This window comes from Tetrao urogallus (assembly GCF_951394365.1).
Source record: "Tetrao urogallus genome assembly, chromosome: 15".
Lineage (NCBI taxonomy): Eukaryota > Metazoa > Chordata > Aves > Galliformes > Phasianidae > Tetrao > Tetrao urogallus.
Window position 1 is genome coordinate 1,667,228 of NC_136828.1, and position 22,460 is coordinate 1,689,687.

A 22,460-nucleotide genomic window follows, 5' to 3' on the forward strand; every position below is an offset into this window, starting at 1 on the left:
GTGGCACACAGAGACTGAGCTCTGAGCGTTTTGTGGCAAGGATCATCCTTGAGAGCCCGTCAGAAGCACCGCTGCGGCGTGTGTGTGACCTGGGCACAGCCTGGACTGACCTGGACCAAGAGGTGAGCTGGGCTTGGTGCTGCGTGGTGGCTGGAAGGAGTCTCAGCAGAAAAGCTGGGCTGGGGAGGAGTTCCCAGCTCAAACGAGGCCCTTCCCAATGGCTGCTGCCAGGGGAAATTGATTCTCTGAGAGACTGTGGCACACGTTTGGGTGAGGATGACGAATTGCCGTCACTCCCCTGTGTAACGCTACAGTGCAATGCAAAGTGCAGCAGTAACAACAGGGTGGCAAAGTCCGAGGCTGCAGCAAGGGAGGATTTGCCCAAGTGCAGCAGCTGAGGACACAGAAAGAAAGGAAAAAAGCTGCTGAGCCTTGGAAGGCCTCAGGTAGCAGGGATCTCCACTCAGACACCCTTGCCTCCACTGCCAACCCTTCACTGATGTCTGGGAAGAGTTTGTGTGCATCTGAGCTGCCCTGCCTTCCCACCAGGTGCTCAATCACTGCCTCAAGCTGTGACTGACCACTGCCACTACAGCCCTGCAAAACTGCTGCTGGGCCCCAGCCTTCACCTCAGACAGGACAAAGGAAGAAGAGCACAGACTTGATGCAGTGCAACTGGTGCTTTAATGACCCACGGAGCGCTGGCTGTGCCGTATCCAGCACATTTTTAACAAAACCCCACTGAAGTCACGGTGGAGAGCCGGGTGCTCAGCTGGGGACATGCACTGTCCGGTGACATCACAGGCACGGTGACATCACAAGCACTGGGCTGGGGCCGTGGCTGCCACCAGTGAGTGCCACAGCCGTGAGCGCTGCGCAGCACTGTGGACACGCTGCGTAAGCTCTCGTCCCGGCTGGCAGTGAGAGTGGTGGTGGCTGACGGGTGCTGCCCGCTGTCGCTGACGGTGCTGCTCAGCCATTGGGCTGGAGTGTGAGCTGGAAGGGAGAGGGACTGCAGCTGTGCCTGGTAAGCCTGAACTGTAGGTTTGTCAAACGTGGGAGTTGTACCAGTGCATCCATTGCAGCTGCAGCAAGAGGAGAAGATGAAGGGAGTCATTTTCATGTCAGGAGCGCAAAATGTGTGCTGCTAGGGGTATAACTGGTGGTGAGATGGAGGACAGTGCTTGCTGGGAGAAGTCGTGGCAGTTAGACACAAGTTGGATCTAGACTTGGCACAGTTCTTGCAACCTGCGGCTTCCCAGACACTGCCCTCCTCCAGAGTCCATGTGGCATAAAAGAAGAAAGCTGCAAAATGCTTATTCCTCATGATTCTTCCCTTGTTGACGCCTCCTCTAGGGCTCCTGTCCGAGAGGACATTTTGTGGATCCCAGCAGGTCCGGACTGCAGCCGGCTCCTTCCAAGAGCGGGGAATTCCTTTGGAGACAGCCCATCCTTGCTCCAAGAAGTTCCCCATGGCTCTGCAAGGAGACGACTGCTACTACTATTTCAACTCCGTCTGTCTTAAGGTACGGTTGGGAGTCTTTGGCCTGGATTTCCTTCCTTTCCTCGCTTTGAAGAGGAAGGGCTGGAGCAGGGGGAGACCTGCTGGCAATGCGTTGCCTTCATCAGCAGAGGCATTGTGCGCTCCCTGCTACCAACCTGGGCCGACAGCATGGACGTCTTTCAGGCTGTGCTCTTACTCTCCTGTGTGCTTTCCTTTTGCTCACAGGGAGACAGATGTCCCTTCCGCCACTGTGAGGCGGCTCTGGGGAGCGAACGAGTCTGCCGACTGTGGATACAGGGCTGCTGTTTCCGCAACGACTGCAAGTTCAGACACATGAAAATTGAAGTGAGTGTTTGCCTAAAGATGAGCTCTCCACCTCCCTCAGGCACGACCTGCAGCGCTGCATCTCTCTGCAAACCTCCTCTGCCTGTTTCCATGACCCTTCCTTTCTTTCTCTCTTCAGAAGCAGCGCAGTGCGGTTCCCTGCTATTGGGAGAATCAGCCGGGAGGCTGTCAGAAAGCCCACTGCCGTTTTCTTCACTTGAAGGAACGCGGTGGGAACGGACCGACCGTACCACCAAGTGACGGTGAGTTCCTGATGGCATGAAGCATGACAGACTTAATGATGAATATTAGTTCTGAGCGGGTGCAGGATGTCAGGTAACCATTCATTGGGGAGCTCAGGGAAGAGTGGTGATCAGTGAAATATTGGTTTGTGTTTTGGCTGTCAGAATAGGGGTGGGAGTTTTCTGGAGAGAGGTCAATGCATTGCAGGTCTGTGCCGACTGCAGAAATGGCACAACATCTGAGCAGGGGAAAGGCAAACGCAAGAAACTATGCTTGAAAATGGGAAGCTTGTGGCTTGGTGTGCTGAAACCTTCCTCCAAAGAGATGCTCTTCAATTATTTCTTGTCTCCTTTCTGCCAGAAGCTGACACAAGCCTTCCTCTGAACAGCGGCCCTGCAGAAAGTCTGGAGAGCCAGACAGAGGTTGACACGGCAGCAGAAGGAGGTACAGATACTGAACAGGCATCTGGGTTTGAGGCGCTGCCTTTCTACTCCCATGTTCTGATTGTTCTCTCCTGGACTGTTCTCTGCAGGTGACATCCCATCTTCCTCCCATGGCCTGGCTGCGCAAAAGCGCAAGCTATCTGATGAGGAGGAGGACGACAAAGCTGAGGAACTGCCACGCAAGAAAAGAGTCAAGGGTGAGCACCAGGAGCTTGTTGCAGTGCCTCAGCACAGTCATGCTGCCACTCAGCATTGTTCTGCGCCGGAGTTTTCCTTGCCCTGGACTATTGCTGAGTGCAGCTCCTGGGTTTCTTTGTTCCTTTCGATGCGCTGTCGGTAGACGGAGAGGACTGTGTGCAAAACATTGCTGAAGGCCTGGACATGGCAATGTAATTCCGCTGGCCAAATGTAGTTTACTTCCTGGAAGGGCTGTGGGAATGATAGGAGAACGGGGATTTCTCTGGAGGCACAGCAAGACCTTATCAGCAACCTCTTCCTGTTCCTTCAGCTGGACGCAAGGTGCGCGGGAGGCCTATTGACTGGAAGACCACCTTCCCCACAATGCGGAGACTGAAGCGGAAAGCAGCGGAGATGCAACCATCTGCTGCTGAGGACGCCCATGAGCCCCCAGCCAGAAAACTGCCTATGGTAAGAGCAGCAGTAGTGCATATGAGAGGTTTACACTGCTCTCGTAGTAATGGCAGAAGTTTCAAATGGTCCACAGGTCTTCTGTTTCCTCTGAAGGCAGCAGGTGTCTCCCAGGACACTTGTGGAAATTCTCTGTTGCAATGAGATGTACACAGATTTTGTCCATGAACGCTGTGCTGCCAAAAACTCCCAAGGTCACTTGTAACCTTCAAGGGAACGCTTTCTTCAGGAGCAATGCGCTTCTGTATCTGGGGTCAGGCTCAGCAGCGCCCAGGAAGGGAGGAGCAGTCCTCAAAGATCTTCCGCTGTTCCTCCTGTCTTACTGTGGCCAGGACTGCCAGCCACAAGATTCTAATGCCTGGAAACCAGCCAGGCCCGGAATGCCTCTGGCAATGGAGCATCCACAGCTTCTCTGAGAAGAAGAGTCACTTAGAAAATCTTTGAGCCCTGCTTCACACACACGGTCTTGTTTCTTCCTAGGCGATCCTTGCTTCAGTCCCGCCCGAGTACACCCTGGTCAGCGTTGAAGTCCTGAAGCTTCCAAGCAGGTGATGACCGCTACTTGTTCTTCACCAGTGCCCTTCTTCCATTGCACATAAGTTCTTTCACATCAGGGGACAAGTGGAGTGTCTGAGATGTGCCGTGGCATAACCCAACAAAGGAAGAAGTCATCTGCACTAATTTCAATTGCTCACTCAAAGTCTCTGCTGAGTATGTCATGGGGAGCAGGAACTCAGTCTCTAACAGGTGGACATAACAGAGGATGACTTCTTCATGCATTTACAGTCAAATAATGAGGCTGGCAGTGTGCTTCTGCTACAAAACCTGGCCCCTGTTGGCTGGACTCAAACTGCTCTGTCTGTACACATCCATTCCCACTGTGACACATGTGCCTGCTGGTATCTTGCACTCTAAAGGCAGCCTCAGGTTAACTGAATCGCCACCCCTATGCGAGCGTGAGGTGCGGGAGGGTTAACCACAGATCTCAGAGCTGGTAGCTGAAAGCGTACCTGCAGTTAGAAATGCCAGGTGCTGATTGTTCTCTTCCTTGTTCTCCCCAGTCTGGAACTGCTTCCGGGAAGCCAGGCAGACTCTGTGGCACCAATGGAGATCCCACACTCAACATCCTGTGCCACACAAGAAGCTGACCAGGCGCAGCAGCTGAGCTGCACAGAGGTGGAGAAAGAACACTTCTCTGAGGATGAGGACCTCAAGAAGTTACTGATGGAATTCACTGACGAAGAACTCGATGCAGAAATTGATGATGACTCTGTGGATATAGATGAGCTCCTAATGGAGCTCTGAGACCAACGACATCACAACATCATAGTCTGATTGTATATTTTACAACAACAACAACCATCAATTAAACCAACCCTATTCCTTTTCAACCCTGTTCCTTGTCTTTCTTATTCTGAGGGGACGCTTTTCCTGAAACTGTGCAGTGAGTCTTAAAGCAGAGTCAAACTGGTCAAAATCAGCAGTGCCTGCATTCTGTTCTGATTTCCCTGCTGCTCAGAGTTCAGGGGCTGTGCACCCACTCCCCACTCGAACAACAGGAATTGTTCGTGTAACGTGAAATGCCCTCCTCTACAACCTCAGAGGAATAAGCGTGCTCAAAGCTCACCTTTCAAACACCTTCAGAGGTTTTTGAGAAGGCCATATGTCTTCAAAACTTGCTGCAGACTGTTTCCTGGAGTGTGTGCTTGCATGTGACTGCCCTGGCAAGCATGGCAACGTGTTAGAAGTCTGATCAACATCAGAAAAACTGCATTCAATGCAGAAAATCACAGAATGGCCTGGATTAGAAGGGACCTCAAGGATCATGAAGCTCCAGCCCCCTGCCACACGCAGGGCCACCAACTTCCACATTTCACACCAGCCCAGGCTGCCCAGGGCCCCATCCAACCTGGCCTTGAACACCTCCAGGGATGGACGGGGCATCACAGCCTCTCTGGGCAGCTGTTCCAGCACCTCACCACTCTCTCTGTAAAGAACTTCTCTCTGACATCCAACCTCAATCTGCCCTTCCTCAACTTCAAACCATTTCCCCTTGTCCTGCTGTTATCCACCCTTTTCAGGAGTTGACTCCCCTCCTGTCTGTAGGCTCCCTTTAGGTACTGCAGGCTGCAATGAGGTCACCCCCAGCCTTCTTTGCTCCAGGCTGAACAAGCCCAGTTCCCTCAGCCTGTCTTTGTAGTGGAGGCGCTGCAGCCCCTGATACCTTTGTGGCTCCTCTGGACCCTCTCTAGCAGCTCGCAGTCTCTTGGGGAAATTTTTATTTTTTTTATTTTTATTTATTTATTTATTTTTTAAACAGGTAGGAATCTTACTATTAACTGACAATTTGGAGATAGATCTCTGCCTCCTCTCTCACCATTCAGTTGTACATTTGATCTCCTGGACTAATCCTTACTTCAGCCTGCCCAGTGCTTATGGTCTTTAAAGGAGTACAGGCCATCACCGAGGCCAGCCGCATCACTTTGTGCCATGACCTTTTCCACAGACAGGTGCTCTTCACATCACACAGCTGTGGCAGCAGCATTGCTCGGAGGGTTCCTCTACTACCACTGCTGCCGACAGCAGTGCATCGCAGCTGTCCAAGGGAAGTTGCCCACGTCTGCCCGCATTACATGCAATGAACATCTCCCAGCTGATGGGAGACAGCGAATTGCCGTCATTTGTTTTGCACGTATGTGAGCATGCAAGTTTTTCTTTACCGACTAAACCTCCTCTGTCTCACACCACGAGTTTTCCCGTGCTTGCCTACTGATCCTCTTGCAGCGTGGGATCCCGCCGCTCCCCGTGGTTCAGACTCAGCAGCTCCGCATCCCGCCGCTCTTTAACGCGGCCACCGACGGACGCCGCGCTGCAGCTCCCAGCCGGCTGAGCCCCGCGCTCCGAACGGAGGGCTGCGCGGCCTCCCGCCGCCAGGGGGCGCAATAGCGGCGGGAGGGGGTGGTGCTCCCGCCAAGATGGCGGCCTCCACGTCGGCCGGGGCCGCGGACCGGCGGCGGTGGGCTCTGGCTGTGGCGGCGCTGGGCTGGCTGCAGGCGGCGGGCGGCGCCGGGTGAGTGGCTCCCGTGGGGCCCGGTCTCCCTCGGTCGGGGTTTCCCCTTCTCTAGAAGGGGAAAGCGGAGGCCTCGCTCCGGCGCCGAGAGCGCTCCGTGATCCCGCGCTGCTGTCTTACAGGGCCGCCTCCGGCCTGCGGCTGCTGCAGCCCTACCCGCCCGGGCAGCACGGGCCGCGGCACGGCCACCGCCACGTCAGGGACTGTCAGCCCGTCCGGCACGGTAACGTGACGCACGAGGCCTGGCCCGGCGACAACAGCACGGGGCTGCCCGCGGCCACCACCCGGACCTTCGTTTCCTACATCTCCTCGGCCGAGGAGCAGCGCCGGGCCGTTTACGGCCACTTCACCTTCGTGAGGAACCCGCTGAGGACGCTGTCGGTGCTGGAGCCCGGCGGTGCCGGGGGCTGCGGGGAGCGGCGCAGGGTCACCGTGGAGGAGACGGCGCGGCTGGGCCGGTGCCTGGTGGCTCAGAACGGCGGTTACTTCGACATGAGCAGCGGGGAGTGCCTGGGGAACGTGGTGAGCGACGGCAGGCTGGTGCAAAACGCCCGCGGCCTGCAGAACGCCCAGTTCGGCATCCGCAGGGATGGCAGCATGGTGTTTGGGTAAGGACGGGGGGTTGGGTTTGCAGGAAGCTCCTGCAGGCAGACAGCAGTGCTCAGTTGTAGCTGCCTCCTTGCCTGAAGGTGGATTCGTTACCTGCTGTGCAGTAAGCCCATCTCGCACACAGATGATGTGTTCATTTACAGAATTTTTAAGGTTTGAAAACTCTGAGATTGTGAAGTCCAACCCCAAGCCATCCCACAGTGCCCACTGACCACGTCCTGCAGTTCCACATCTCCACAGTTCTTGAACACCTTCAGAGATGGTGATTCCACCACCTCCTTGGGCAGCCTGTGCCAGTGCCTCACCTTCTGAGAAGACATTTGTCTTACTAACCTACCTGAAACCTCCCCTGATGCAACTTGAGACCATTCTCTCTCATCCTCTCACTCTTGGGAGTGGAGGCTGACCCCCACCTCACCACAGCCTCCTTTTGAGAGTTGTAGAGAGTGATAAGGTCTCTCCTGAGCCTCCTCTTCTCTAGACTGAGTAACAGAATCATAGAGTCACCAGGATTGGAAAAGACCTCCAAGATCATCCAGTCCAACAGTCCACCTACCACCATATTTCCCCACTAAACACTGTCCCTCAGTACAACAGCTAACAAAAACCTGCAGGGACAGTGACTCAACCACCTCCCTGGACAACCCGTTCCAGCATCTGACCTCTCTTTCAGAGAAACTTTTCCACATAACCAACCTCCTGTGAAACTTGAGGCATTACCTCTCATCCTATCACTGGTTACGCATCAGAAGAGCCCAAACCCCACCTCACTACAACCTGCTTTCAGAAAGTTGTAGAGACCAGTTCCCACAGAGTTGCACAAGTTTAGATGCTAGGTGGTCTCCCACAAAGCAAACACACCCCAGGACTTTTGTGATCTCTCCTTATACGTATTCTTTAATCACTTGACCACTGTCCCAAAGCAACCTCTGAGCCATGCTCTTGATACACTCACAGCATTCCCAGCAGTGTTGTAGATGCCAACACAGCAGAACAGTAGGCAGTGATGGTCTGAGGGCTAGAGAAGCCTCAGCAGTTTCCCAGCAGCATCCCAAGTCTGAGCCCCCCACAGACCTCTCTAGAAAGGCTGGCAGCCTCCCACTGTCACTCACTTACCTCTGGTGCTGCTGTGGGTCATGCTTGGCTGGCACTTGGTTTCACAGGAATCCCAGCCCTTTACCTGCTGTGGGGCACTTGTATAATCAATGAATATACAAGTACTAAGAAATATATGGGAGAGTTTGACTAAGCAGGTTATTACACTAGAAAGAACAGATAAAGGGCTTACCCTTGTTCTGGGTTTGCTGAAAAACTCCAAATAAGAGGGATCTCCAGAAAGAGATCCTCCCCTAGTGGTAGTCAGCTCTTAATGGATCTAGGAGAGATGGAGCCAAGCTCCACCCCTTCCAGCAGCACAGGTGAATTGCCTTCAGCTGTTCTCCCAGGGCTGACTCATTGCTTGCCTCAGGTGATCAATCAGAGGTTCAGGCCGTGATTCAGCAGTTCCCATACAGCACTAATCTTGCTTTGTAGGCACACATCTGGGGGTGCAGGAAGAGCTCCATCCTACTGCCCGAGCTGAGAGCCTTGCAGCATTCAGCATCACGGTGTTTGCTACCCCAGTGAGCAGATTCTGGGTGCTGTTTGTGGATACTCTGTGGTTGAGGCTTCTCTTTCTGCAGGTTATTGTTATCTGTCCTCGTCATTTTCATCATCCCAGCTGCTGTGCAGTGCACTGATGTCCTCGTGTAGCAGCTTATCCTGTCAGCAGAGTCTTTCAACCAGGACATAGCAGGTCACCATTTCCTTTGGTCCTAGCTTGAGTGAGAGCCTGCAGCCTGAGACTGGAGAATTGCATTCTCCTTCTGCAGCTCAGACTGCACCTGGGTATCTGCTGTGCTGGATGCTATGTCCTGTGGTGTCACCTGCATAGTTTCCAGCTGCTCTCCGCACAAGCTGCTGGCTCCTAGGAGCTGTGGTCTCTGCCCTGCAGCTACATAGATCTCTTCTGGCACCAGCTGAAAGGGTGTGTGACAGTCCCTAATTAGGAGGCAAAAGCTCAGAGCTCCCTTTAATCACAAAGAGCTGACAGAAGGACTTCAGCACTTGCTAAGAAGTAAAACGCCTGGCAGCTATCCTTCCACAGCAGCAGCAGGGACACTAAAAGTCCCAGAAGACTTCCTAGGGGTCCCCTGGTGGTTCCCAGAAGACTCTGGAAACTGATTTGCAAGCTGCTGCTTCTGTTGGCTGCATTCACTGCTCTGCTGGCTTACTCCCACATGCCCTCAGACCCAGTAAGGTTTGCTGCAGAGTGGTGTGCAATGCGGTGGATTTCCAGCTGTGGTCATTCTGGGTTCACATCCCACCGTTAAAAGGGATTTCTTTCTGCATGTTTACCATTCAGGTATTTTCAGTTATGCTTTTCTTCAACCAAGGATGCTTTCTTCAGCTACAGTTACACACTGAAAAGCGATCAGGTAAGCATCCAGCTCCCACAAGACGTGTTTGGAGCACGTAAAGCAATTGGCATTAAACCAAAAAACACTGGCAGATCTTGCACAGTTGCAAGTACAGCTGTTCAGGTCCAACCTTTGCTGCTGTCGTCTATGTGTTGCAGACACCAACTAGCAGCAAGTTTTGATGAACCAGATCAGCACCCTCATTTTTGAGAGGAAAATTAGGAAACATCCCACCATGACACACAGTGCCTAATCATGGAAATGGTAGCTGAACAGTCCTTCCTGCTGGCTGCCAGGGGAAGTTTTTGCTTCTGGAAGAGGAGAAGCAGCAATCCTTGAGGGAGGGAGCAGGTAGCATCCCTTAGAGCAGCTGCAGGCAGACTGGTTGCTGTTGCTGAAAACCCTCTCAAAGGCTGTTTGGTGCCACTGCTCTGCAGAGTGGAAGCTGACAGATGCAGAGGTGTTAAAGATACTTCCCCAGATCCCTGAGCATTTGGCAATGGTTCTGCCCTCATGATCTGCCAGATGCTTTCTGCCCTTATCCTGGCTCAGGTCCACAAGCCACGTTGTTGGCAGGAGTTGTTTGGTGCAGGGGACAATCGCTAACAGTGGCTTTGTATATAACAACTGAGAAGAGGCTCCACTCTGGGTGCTGAAGGGGTGCTTTGCACTGCTTGGCCTCTAGCTTTGGATGTACTGGCATTTGTTCAAGTGCCTCTTGCTCTTCTCCCTGCCTCTGGAGCCTGCTGGCAGCAGAAGAGGCTTTCACATGATGCTGCTGTGACTATGGATAACCCCTCCTGCTCTCTCTTTCCTAGTTACCTGTCTGAGGAGGATGTCTTGGATCAAGAAAACCCCTTTGTGCAGCTCGTGAGCGGGGTGGTTTGGCTCCTGAGAGACGGAGAAGTGTACATCAATCAGAGTCAAGTGGCAGAGTGTGATGAAACTCAAACCACAGGTAAATATTGTAAAGCTTCACAAGGCTGTTGGAGGGTGAGGGGAGCTTTGGAAATTGTTGTCTAGTTGCTACTCACTTAAGAGGTTCAGATTTCTTCTGTGCTGCTTTACCTTAAGTCTGCAGCAAGTGCACTACTGGAAATTGACTGTCTGCATGGTGAGGCTGTGCTCATCTGCTCCGTGTTGAAGAGAATTTGCTAAGAACTGTGCAAGTAGTTGTACAACATGGTTGCTGTTAATTCTTGTCTGGAGAAACAAAGCAGGTGATACCTCCTGTAGGAGTTTAAAACTGGGGGCTTCTGAACCCCCTTCCTTTGTCCGGTGCCAGATAGGAACATGACAGTATTGCTTCTGCAAATGTGATTCCTAGGTGTCTTGGATGAAGAAGAGGAACCTGGGCTCTGTTGTCATTGTGTCTCAGATTAGTGAGCTCCTTACTGGGAGCTGTTTTGCAGGCAGTTGTGTCTGAACAGCCAGTTCTGTCACCCAGCTGCTGTGTGAATTATTTCCTCTCCTGCACAGGAACCTTTGAGAAGTTCATCAATGTGATATCAGCCAGGACTGCAGTTGGACATGACAGTCAGGGGCAGCTGGTCTTGGTTCACGTGGATGGACAGACCGAATCTAGAGGGTAAGGCCAAGGTCATGGTAAGCCCCCAGGGAAGGTGCAAGTCCAGTCCTTAAATTCTGTCACCAGAGCTGGAGGAACTCTGCAACTTCCAGTAATAAGACAGAGATGGGCAGAGCTCAAGAGCTGAACTAAAGACACTGCTTGACAATTTGTGGTAATAGAGAGGCAGAGCCACAGGATGCTATGGCAGCCTTCAGGTGGAGGGTCAGCGTATCTGGGATGGGAGAGCTGCTCCCCTTCTGCTGTGGAGAGCAACCAAGTTTCTAGCACAGCAGCATCATTCAGTAGCTGATCAGTGAAGAACCATTTGCTTTTGCAGGATCAACCTCTGGGAAATGGCCGAGTTTCTGAAACAGCAGGGAATCATCAATGCAATCAACCTGGATGGTGGAGGGTCGGCAACGCTGGTCCTGAACGGGACCCTCGCAAGCTACCCTTCAGAGCACTGGTAGGTGCTGCTGCATGGTCACTGCACAGCTCCTGTTAGTGTGCAGAGCTCAGTGCCACCCTGCTGCTCTGCAGGGGACTCCGTTGGCATTGCTGAGAGCTCACAGTGCAAAGGCAAGTGTCAAGGGTTTCAGGGAGACTGAGTCTAAAGTAATTTAGTGACTACCTACTTTTTCCACTTAGTTATCAGGGACATGTGGGAATGGGGTCTGAAAGCAGCTCTTCCACTGTAAGGTTCAGAGTCACATGCTCACCCCAATTAGCAGAGATCTGTGAACAGGTTGTTGTTACGGAAGAGAAGCACTGACTTGGAGACCCTGTCCTGCCTCATGCAGGGTACCTAAAGAATAACGTGCATTAGATTTAGATTTAGATTAGATTTAGGTTTTTGGCTTTTTCTGATTGTAAACAAGAAATGAGAGAAAGTCCTATTTGCAGTCTGGCCGTTGAAAGCCAAGCGTTGCTGTTACTGCAGTGATGTCACTTCATCAAAGCAAATACCATTCAAATAAAGGCATGTTGAACACCTAAGTTAGGAAAGCTAAGACTGCTTAAAGAGGTGCTTTGCTTGCATGTTACTTTTAATCCTGTTTTGAGATGACTCCTGTCCAATAGGAGCTAATACTTAGTTCAAACACTGACTCAAATCTAATTTTTACATTATAGAAATTCTCCTTTGCCAGTGAGAATCAGGATGAGTATCTGTGGTTGTACCAAGCTGTTTCACGTAGGGCTGGAAGCAGCAAAGCGCTCGCACGCCTCACGGGCCCCATCTTCTATCCCCAGCTCCTTTGACAACATGTGGCGATGCCCTCGGAGCATCTCAACCATTGTGTGTGTCCACGAGCCTGCCTGCGAGCCTGCAGACTGCAGCGGCCATGGGGACTGCGTGCAGGGGCAGTGCCACTGTGCTGGGGACTTCTGGAGAGGCCCAGCCTGCGACACGTTGGACTGTGGCCCTTCCAACTGCAGCCTGCATGGCGCCTGCACCGCCTGTGAGTCCCTGCTGCACGTGGCTCGGCGGGTACCAACAGCTGACCCTGAGCTGACCTCTCAAAATCCGAGCAGTGGGAGGTGATCTGGGAGCTGTCGTGGGTGGGTGTTTGTGCCTCAACTCAGTGAGTTGTTCGGGACTCCGCTTCTGATGGTTCCCTGGCAGAAAGCAGCCTGATCTCAAGGCTCCTGATTCTGAGTTCCTGCTATTTCTAAACCTGTGTTGTAGCTGTTAATGCCTGTTTGTTTTTACACAGCTGGATGCCTGTGTGAGGCTGGCTGGGTTGGCAGCAACTGCAGTGAAGGTAATGCTGATTTCTTCTCCACTCGGATTTTTCATAGACAACAAGGGATAATCTGAACCCCTTCACTGTGGGCTGGCTGCCTGCAGTGGTGAGGAGGTTCCTCTGAGAGCTTTTTCCAAGAGGGAGCAGCACGGGGGGGGAGGCTGCAATGTGCTCTCCTTTGTCAGTGTGAGTTTAACTGCAGAATTTACAGTAGAGTCGCTGTGAAACATTTCAATTTAAGCCCTTTGCAAACCACCCTTTTCCTTTCATCTGCTCCCTGGGTCGAGACCCAGACTCACCTGCTTACCTGAGCAGACATCAACATCCCAGGCCAGGGAATGCTCTGGGCTATAAGCATGGGGTGAGGCTGCTTATGACTGCGATGACGCCTGATGAGATTTCTGCTCCCCTGCAGCTTGTGTGAGCGGTTTCTACGGGAATGCTTGCAGCCAGAAATGCCAGTGCCAGAATGGTGGCTCGTGTGACCCCGTGCATGGAGCCTGCTCCTGCCCGGCTGGGTACTATGGCACAAGCTGTGAGCATGGTAAGGACTGGGGAGAGGCTTTCTTGTCTTGTTTGAGCCACCTCACATTGGCAAATCAAGTGTGAGGTCAGTTTCACAGCTGGAGCGTAAGGTTTCCAGCTTAAGGGCCTTCCTTCCAACTTGATTTGGCTAAAATGAAACAGAGGGAGCAGAGAGGAAAAGGGAGTTCTCTTTGTCATTAGAATGGATCCCTGTTGAGTCTCTGCCCAGGAAAGCTGCGTTGCTTTTCCAAAGCTCCTGAGTAGAACATGAATACCTGCACGCCCTTCCCTTGGAGGTGCTGTGGCCAGGCTCTGCCTGGAGCTCAGCCTTCAGGTGAGCCAAGTCAGCAGCTGCAAAGACTCCTGAGGGCCCTTCTGGCTTCCAGCCTTGGACCTGCAGCAGTGCACATACAGCAGTAACAGAGCTGGCAACTCATTCATTTGTGTAACTGCAGCTTCCCTGAAGCACTCAAGCCTCCTGCAAACCTGACTGAACAGCCTGCTCTGCCGACAGGACAAGTTAATTATGGTGTGGGTGTGAACTTCTGCTGTGCACAGTTACTTTAGTGATGCTTTGTTCTCAGCATAGAAACACTCAGCCTGATCCCAATTTTACAAAAACCTCTTTGAACTGAACAAAATAATGGCAGTTAACTTAGAGTTGGGTGCTTTCAGGCTGCTGGGGAACACAGGGGGAGGCAGACAGCTTTGTCAAGCTGCTGGAAGCTTTGGGATTGGGAATCTGATCATTCAGCACAGCTAAAGAGGTCTGGATACTTGTCTTCAAACACAAGCACCTCCTTCCCTTTAGGGATTGGCCATTACACCACCTCAGCCCCCTCCAGCTTTTGCTTGCAAGCCAAAGAGTAGGATGGTAGCTCAGAGGTGGCAGGGAGGAAAACGCATTGAAAGAAGCAATGCCTGAGACTGCTGTGGGGCCAGAAGCAACCTGAACACCTGAGCTACACGCAAAGGTTGAGCTTCTAATGCCTTGAGCACATCCCTGCCTCCTGACACACTGCTGGTGCAGCTGACAGAACAGGCATGGAGGAAGGGTTGGGGATCAGGGTGATAGACTGGATGAATTCAGAGCACGTGGAGGTTTGACAGCGGCTGACTTCTTTGTAATCCGTTCCCTAGCATGTCCCATGGGCAGGTATGGGCCCAACTGCCAGCAGCTCTGTGCATGTGAACACTCATGTCCCTGCAACCCACAGACAGGCAGCTGTAACATCACCTACGAAGTGGCAATACAGGACCAGCTCAGCAAAGGTACTGCTCACTACAGTGGTGTGGGGGTTTTTTTTTGTGTTTGTTTTTGTTTTGGTTTTTTTTTGTGCATTTGGAAGAGCAGCTTTGGCACATATTCTGTTTGCTTAGTTTAAAGGCATGGGTTTCTGTTACCTTCATTAAGCTTACCTTTGTTACATTGGAGTTGGAATTTTAACCTCTCACTTTCCTCCCTCTATTCTTTTTTGTTTTCCAGCTTGGAGGTGTTTGGCTTCCCCAGATAAGGAAAAGAGCAATGAAAAATTTTCTCTGTCAGAGTAAGTAACACTAATCAGACAAGTGTGCATGCACAGAGTGATGGAGCAAACTGCTAAAACCCAATTGCAAGACAAGTGCTGAGCTGTAGCTCCTTTGGTGACTATTTATAGGCTGAGCCCAGCATGCAGCAGCTTACACTTAAATACCATTTGCTTTTCCTCTTCCACTGATGCACTGCGTATAAAACAAAAGGACAGTGACAGTCCCAACACCAGTGCACAGCTTCTGTGCTATCAGTGAAGCTGCAGCCTCTCTGCAGGCACAGTTGATCACTTGCTGAGTGTAAAGCAGAAAATATCCACTAGCTGCAGCTGCCAGAGGAGCCTTTCAGAGGCTTTCGCAGAGCCTTTTCTTGCCCACCTGAGAGCAGAACCACAAGCTTGTCGTCACAGAAGGGAGTACAAACCTTGAGAAAACATTTACACGCTGTAACATGTGAGAGCAGGTCAGGAGGTGTTGCTTATGTGGATTTTTCTTTTGTCTGATAGAAGAACCTGGATCTCCGTGACCTTTGTCTTGGCTCTGCTTCTCGCAATTAGTGCCATGGGAAACGTGGGCCTTTTTCTCAAGGCCAGGTCCGAGGGGCAGCATGGAGGTGGCGATTATCGCTATCACCCCCTGAGGGAGATGAATGGAGAAGCCAGCCACACCTTCACGTCTGCTGCCTGTGAAGCAGAAGATGCTCAGGACCAAAGTCAGACACTCCTTTAGAGTCCCAGCTGGGAAAAGAGAAGAGGTATTTCACTCTGCACCTTGTACTGCCATTCAGCACTGACTGTTACAGAGAATTTTTAGATCTAGAGTGTAAAACTGCTGACAAACCCAAGAGCAGCAGCAGGGGATTTTAGTTCAAGAACTGCCTCGCTTCTTGCCCAGCCCTGCTGAGGACAAGGCTGGCTTCCCTCACCTCTCCACCTGCTCTGACTGGAGCAGATGAGAGCTGCCATGCGAGGATTCAAGCCATGGAGCCAGCTTCCACACACATAGGAGAGAGTTCCACAGCTGCAGCAGAGTTGGAGCCATGGGTACTTCAGAAAGGTCCTTTGTCACACACACAGTGGTACAGTCGCTAAGTGTCCTGAAGAGGTAAGATAAACTGCATGTTGCCTCCTGCATAAAGATAGCCATAAGGAAGCTGCCTTAAGGATTATCTGATCTATGGTTATCTGCCCTTCCCTTGTGAGATTTTAAGATGCTAAAATAGCTGCAACGCAATGAAACCACAACATTCTTCCTCCTTGCCACAGCAGTAGGCTCAGAGGCTGACACGCAGGGTTGTGGCTTTCTTGTGCCTTCTTTCCCCTTTTCCCCTCCAAACCTTATGGTGACTGCAGTCAACATCCTCAGTCCCAGGACTGGTCTAACAGGTGTTTCACAAGCACTGTCTTTTTGGTCGATTCTTACAGCACAGCACCAGGAAAAGTCTGACTGGTGCACACACCTCAGCCTTGTCTTCTCTCCTACCTCCCAGGAGCAGCTCAGCCAGAGGTACTGCAGCACTGAGCCCTCCCAGCTGGGCAATGAATGGAGGAGGCAGCAGGACCTGACTGAGCCCAGGGCTGGGCTCACCACACCGCAGCCTGCTCAGTCTTCCCAGCACCAGGCTGCCCTCCCTCAGCTGCACAGGGTCCCTGCAGCCCTTCTTGCTTCCTGCTGCTGGCACTGCCTTTCCATTATGGGGGTGGCAGCCATCAGGGAGCTGGGGCTGTGCTCTCTATTTCAGGCAGCCCAACATCCTGAACATCTCAGCTGGAAACTGGATGTTTTACTGGAACACATACTTGCACAGTGTTAAAAAAAATATATATAAATATCCAAGTTTGCTTCCCTGTGAGGAGAAACTGGCCTTTAATATGCTGCTTTAATGCTGCACTTTTTTTTTTTTTAAAGCCTGAAAGACTGAGCCTGAACCTTTCTAATGCACTCTATTTTTAATCTCTCCAAGCAAAAGAAATGTAAACTTTTTGTGCCACTGTTGGCATCAAAATCAACTTGTAAATTGCAGATTCTATTTTTCTATTGCTCACCGGTGGCAATTTGAAACATGAATAAAGTCAATTAGTAATAACTGCCTGAAAGTGGACTGGTTAATGCTCAGCTGCAGGAGGAGGAACCGTTCGTCCCCAGTTGCTCTCAGGGAGTCATTTAGCCCTAACGAGCCCTTCCCATGTTAAAGAACAGTTCTCAGTTGCAGGGCTGCCCGTAGCAAACTATGTCCTGGTGTAGGAATAAACAGCAAATGCTGGTCCTACAGGAAAAGATAAAGACATTGCAGTTATTTAAATGGTAAAGGCAACTGGATAAGAGCAAAACAACGTCAGTTACTGCGGATACCCAAACAGAGCAGCACAAGTGCTGAAATATTCAGGATTTGCCACAGATGTGAAGGATTGGGTTTCATCAAACGATCAGACGTACTTCAGAGAGCTTTCTTGTTTTATTCCCGACTTGCAGAAATGTACAGCTTTTACAAATACTGTATTTTCCCTTTAATTTTACAAATCCTGTAACTAAGTACGTTTTTAGCATCAGATTTGCTGTCAAGTAACACAGTATGGAGCACCCAGCCTTTTGCTGCTGTGCTCTTCAAGAATAGCTCCTTGGTTCTTTTATTCCCCCCCCCCCCCCCCCCCCCCGTTTTTTTTTTGGCTGAGAGAAATCAGGACCCCAATATATAAAACCAGACAGCTGCGAGGGACAGAAAGTAAAACTACTTTCTAAAAATTAACCATAATAAAAAAATAATGCCCATTTAACTTGTATGTAGCTGATAGCTTGGAAGTGGACGTTGATGTCATTAAGAGCCAAGATGTGTCACACAATACCAATTCAGCCTTCCAGGAGAGAAATAACTATGCATAAGAATCACCAATGCAAGCAAGCTAGAGAAATGGTAAAGCCAATAGCATGCAGGAATCTGACAGACATGTCAGTGTTAGGCCTTAGGATCGAACAGCTCAGCTTTTTGCTTCATTTGGCTCCCACTGGGAGCACTTCAGGTAATAAAGAAGTGTTGGCACTGCTGCCCAGAGCCGACAGAACAAAGAGCTGACCAAAGAATGGAAAAACTCATCAGTATTTCAGCTATTTAGTTAAATCAGGGGTTGTAAATTCGTATTAAAGCTGTGATATTTTGCATCCCTGCCTCTGATTATTGAAGAAAAAAAAAAACAACTGGCCAACCTTATAATGAAGTGAACATGGCTGTGCCTGAAATTCTGCAGCAAACATCTGTGGTCTCATGAACTGATGGGGCAACCAGGGTTACTCTGCCCCCCAACAGAAGGGTGCATAGAGCCCAGGAGCAACACAGACCTGCACTGAGAGCCTAACAGTGCTCTGTGTGCCAGCATTCAGCTTCACCCTTGGCATGTGGAAAGTGGTACGAAGCCCAGAGCGCTGCTTCTGCATCTCCCTGGACTGAAGTCTCCCTCAGGCCTTTCATAAGGCCAACTTTGTCTACAGCCATTACAAAAAAGCCCTTTTCTAACCCCAAACGTTTCACCCAAGTGGCTCAGTCACCGTCTTGCTGCTCTGAGTGATGTGACATCCACCCTCTGTGCCCCGTATCCGTGCTCGGTCCCGCTGAGGCAGAAGCAGGGAGCAGCAGGACAGGGTGGACCTGCAGGGATTGCTAAGAACAAAGGTTGCACGTATGGCCTGAGTTGTAAACAACAGCACAACGCCGCGTGCCACATCGCCCACGGTACCGTTTCCCTTCAAACACATTAAACATGGCATCAGCTCTGTGAGGTAGGCATTGCGTTTTGCACGTGGAACATTTGAAACAGGAGAAAGCCCTCATTAAGTGAGGAGTTCATTAGACATCCAGCTGGTTGTCTGAATGCAGCCCGAGCCCACTGTACTGAAAAACAGCTGCGAGGTCCTGCTGCATCACCAGCTCCCTCCCCAGGCTCTGCTTTGTAAGATCTGCAAGGAGCCACTGGGAGCAGAATCCAGAACTCCATCTGGACTGAGCTGCAATCAGCTCAGGAAGGGGCGATGCAGGAGCAGCCCTCCACCTCTGCCCAGCTCATCAGGGACCTCCCCTGGCAAGAGCCAAGCACCCAAGGCTTTGACAGCTGGGAGGAGAGCAGCATGTGCCCTACTTGATATAAAATCAAATGAATCCAGCATAACAGAGAAGATTCTCAACCAGAGCAAGCTAATGGCAATCTAGAAATCACAGAACCACAGAATGGCCCGGGTTGAAGGGACCTCAAGGATCATGAACCTCCAACTGCCTTGCCACATGCAGGGATGTTCTACTGTGGGATGAGACCAACCAGCCATAAAAAGCTGAAGACCTGAAACATCACAGAGAGGGAAGGGCAAGGTTTGCTCCCCACGCTTTAGGAATCAGCTTGGATTTGTGTTTCTAGCATCTGAACTAATGGCAGGGTTTCACATTCAGGATACACACGTGCACTTTCAATTCCAGGACTCTTGATTCTCCAGAGCAAAGGCAGTGCTTTGCTTTTCCCTCTGTGTCAGATGCTGAAATGTCCGAAATCACACGGAAGCTGAATTCATTTGGGAGAAATGGTGAAGTGTGCAGAGCAGCTGGGGAACTCCTGGACATCAGAACTGTCCCAGGACCTGCAGAACTGGGTTACCTGATCAATGCACACAGTGATGTAAGCTGGGGGAATCATTTCCTTGGCTCTGCTCCTTAAAAAAAGGACAATAAAACCTCCAAGCAACTCACATAAGCACATCATCTTCTTTTGTTCCAATTGCTGGGGCTCTTTTCATCTTTGTGCTTCGAAATCACTGGTTAAAGAAACAGGGTTAGAAGGAATCACTCTACGTGCACCTTCTCCTCACCTGCACGTGTTCTTCAACCTTAAGAAAAGCTCAGTGAGAGGAAGAAAGGTGGTCTGAACAGTGAAACGTGGCCACGGATACCTGAGTTGCTGTGCTGGAAGAAGCTACACCTCCACCACAAACTGCTGCAGCTCTGCCCCAAGCCCAGCACCACCTGCTCACAGCTCACAGCGTTTCTTTGCCCTGGGAGACGTTCCTCTGGAGCCCAAGAAGCTTTGGGCTCTAACTGGACCTTGCAGGCACGCAGTGCTCAACATGCTTTGCACAGCAGCATCCAGCAGCCACAGGGATCAGGAGGAGATGCATCTGATCGTTCAATCATCAGTCATTCCTTTCTCAAACAAAGTTCATCCCGTTTTAAAAAAATAACAATAAAAGGCAATTGGATTTAATAAAAACTCATTTTTCAAATTATAAATAAGTTAAACATGAACTTAAAATAAGCTATTATTTGAATAAATACGTTTCAGTAAGTGCCCAAATACATACATGCTTTTTTTTTTTGTCCCCCTCTCTACAGCTTTCAAGTTAGCTCATGTTTTGAAGACTTCCATAATACTGCCATAACATTTTGTGCCTTCAGGAAATAAAATATTGCTTTTCTTAGCCCTTTATCATTTGATTTGGTTCCCATCTACTCTGATGAGACGGGTCAGATCCACCTATTATTGCTTGTAAACCTGAGGAGAAAGGAAAGGTATCTTTAAGAAAGATGCTGCTCATGGTGGCAGGGTCTCTGCCCCTACTCTCTAGAGAACAGTTTTGATTTTTGTGTCTCGGTGGGTTAAAAAGAATCCAACACATTTCCTAATAGCATCCCGTCAGATAGGAAGAGGTTTTAAGTTTGACCTGGATCTAATCTCTAAAACATCCCATCCATATGAAAGTATTTACAGTTTGCTTCAAGTCCCTGCACTTGAAATGCCCACTTTACCTTCTGACGAGCAATTGGGCACTCAGAAAAGGAGATTCATTTTGCTACAGGTGAATAATCCAGTCCTACAGACCAATCAGATAAGGCAACATCAGTCTCCTCTACCACGCGAGGGAAAAGGACTGATTGGAAGGAGCCCTTGAGAGTTGAGTAACACACCAATTCATGCCAACTGACATTCATCCAAAAACACAATTTAAGAAATATTCTGCTGAGAAGTAGGCATCTGATAGAAAACTACACCTGCCGTTTCAGCGCTGAGTCCCCTGCTGGGAGCAGAAGCTCCTCGCTGTGCAGTGGGTGCTGCCTGCGCTCACACAGCGCCTGCCCCACTGCTCAGCCCTGCTGAGGAACCCTGAGGTTCTTTGGTTTGTGCACAGAGCAGCTCCGGGGCGGCCAGGAAGCCCTGAGCGATGTTTCCTCGTGGTGCAGCCTCAGCCCTGCTATCTGGACAGATGGGAGCTGCTCTGCGACTGGCTGGAAGATGTCGTGGCTCCGCTCAGCTGGGAAAATCCGCTGTTGCAAGATTCCAGGCTTGACATGGATCCCCTGTCATGGGACAAAACGGATGTGTTTGCTAAGGCAGGCTGCTATTTCATGGATAACTTCAGATACCTGAGATCAGCTTTCTGTAATGCTTAGAGAAGTACTTTATTTTTTGTCCCATCACATTCATAGAATCCTAGAATGCCCTGGGTTGCAAAGGAGCACAATGCTCACCCAGTTCCAACCCCCTGCTGTGTGCAGGTCACCAACCAGCAGCCCAGGCTGCCCAGAGCCACATCCAGCCTGGCCTTGAATGCCTGCAGGGATGGGGCATCCACAGCCTCCTTGGGCAGCCTGTTCCAGTGCCTCACCACCCTCTGGGTGAAAAACTTCCTCCTAATCATAAAATCATAGAATCATAGAATCATAGAATCACCAAGGTTGGAAAAGACCTAAGAGATCATCCAGTCCAACCGTTCACCTATTCCCAATAGCTCCCACTAAACCATGTCCCTCAACACAACATCCAGCCTTTCCTTGAACACCCCCAGGCTCGGTGACTCCACCACCTCCCTTGGCAGTCCATTCCAGTGCCTGACCACCCTTTCTGAAAAGTAATACTTCCTCATGTCCAGCCTGAATCTCCCCTGACGTAGCTTGAAGCCATTCCCTCTGGTCCTATCACTAATGACACGAGAGAAGAGGCCGACCCCCAGCTCACTACAACCTCCCTTCAGGAAGTTATAGAGAGCAACCAATAATATCCAACCTAAACCTCCCCTGTCTCAGTTTAAAACCATTCCCCCTTGTCATTAACAACCCCCATTAACAACCTCAGGGTTCCTCTGTATCATAATGAAAAGTTAATTGTCACTGACATTTTGCTGGCAACAGGTATTACAGCTCTTGCAGTTTACCTGGGAGTGCACAGCTCAGTGAGCCCAGGTGCTTCAGTCCACCAGGCCACAAGTCCCAACCCCTGTGTTTCCAGCTGCTGTCTTCAGCCCCTGCCAGCCCAGCTTGCAGTCCCCCATTGCTACGACTGCTTGCTGTGTCTGCCACATTTTATGCAGGTGGAGCAACAGGGAAATGTTTGAGTAACTTGAGTTTTGCAGCTTGCTGCTGCTCTGAGCCCATGGGATCTGGCCAGACCACATTCCCAAGGTCAGCACCCACCTATCTGCAAACCCAGCCTACCCAACAATTCCTTCCAGCTCCTACTGCAGTCCTTGCAAACTCTTCAAACTTCTGGATGATTTTGAAAAGGATGCTCTGTGTTAAAGGAGGCTAAACAGATCCTGCAGAGATGGATGCACACGCTGCTGGGGAGGTGCTCTCAAAGTCACATCATCATCCTTAAATGCCAGATGAAGAATGAATGAAACAGCCCAGCTGGTATTCATTCAATTATTTCTCAAAATGTCCCCCACTGCTATCAAAGAGTCCATCTCCCAAACACCTCCCACACCTCAGGCAGCTGCAATCAAGAAGCACAAACCCCACTGGTGGACATCCATCCAAAAGC

The 22,460-nt window shown here is 50.7% G+C and overlaps 2 protein-coding genes across 2 annotated transcripts in view; one reads left to right on the forward strand and one right to left on the reverse strand.

The window, feature by feature from the left end:
* Nucleotides 1–6,137: 6,137 nt before the first annotated feature.
* Nucleotides 6,138–15,399, forward strand: NAGPA (N-acetylglucosamine-1-phosphodiester alpha-N-acetylglucosaminidase; the record flags this gene model as incomplete). The annotated part of the gene is made up of 11 exons (XM_079542924.1): nt 6,138–6,232; nt 6,355–6,840; nt 10,119–10,258; nt 10,780–10,888; nt 11,208–11,336; nt 12,122–12,330; nt 12,586–12,633; nt 13,031–13,159; nt 14,281–14,412; nt 14,627–14,687; nt 15,177–15,399. 11 exons carry the CDS (start codon nt 6,138–6,140, stop codon nt 15,397–15,399), a joined length of 1,761 nt encoding a protein of 586 aa, XP_079399050.1.
* Nucleotides 15,400–20,892: 5,493 nt separating this feature from the next.
* SEC14L5 (SEC14 like lipid binding 5) overlaps nt 20,893–22,460 on the reverse strand; it is a gene marked incomplete at both ends in the record, with an annotated part of 29,865 nt that continues 28,297 nt past the window's right edge. Inside the window, one exon of the mRNA XM_079542689.1 lies at nt 20,893–20,998. Coding sequence (XP_079398815.1) covers nt 20,893–20,998 — 106 coding nt within the window. The remainder of the gene's footprint in view (nt 20,999–22,460) is intronic.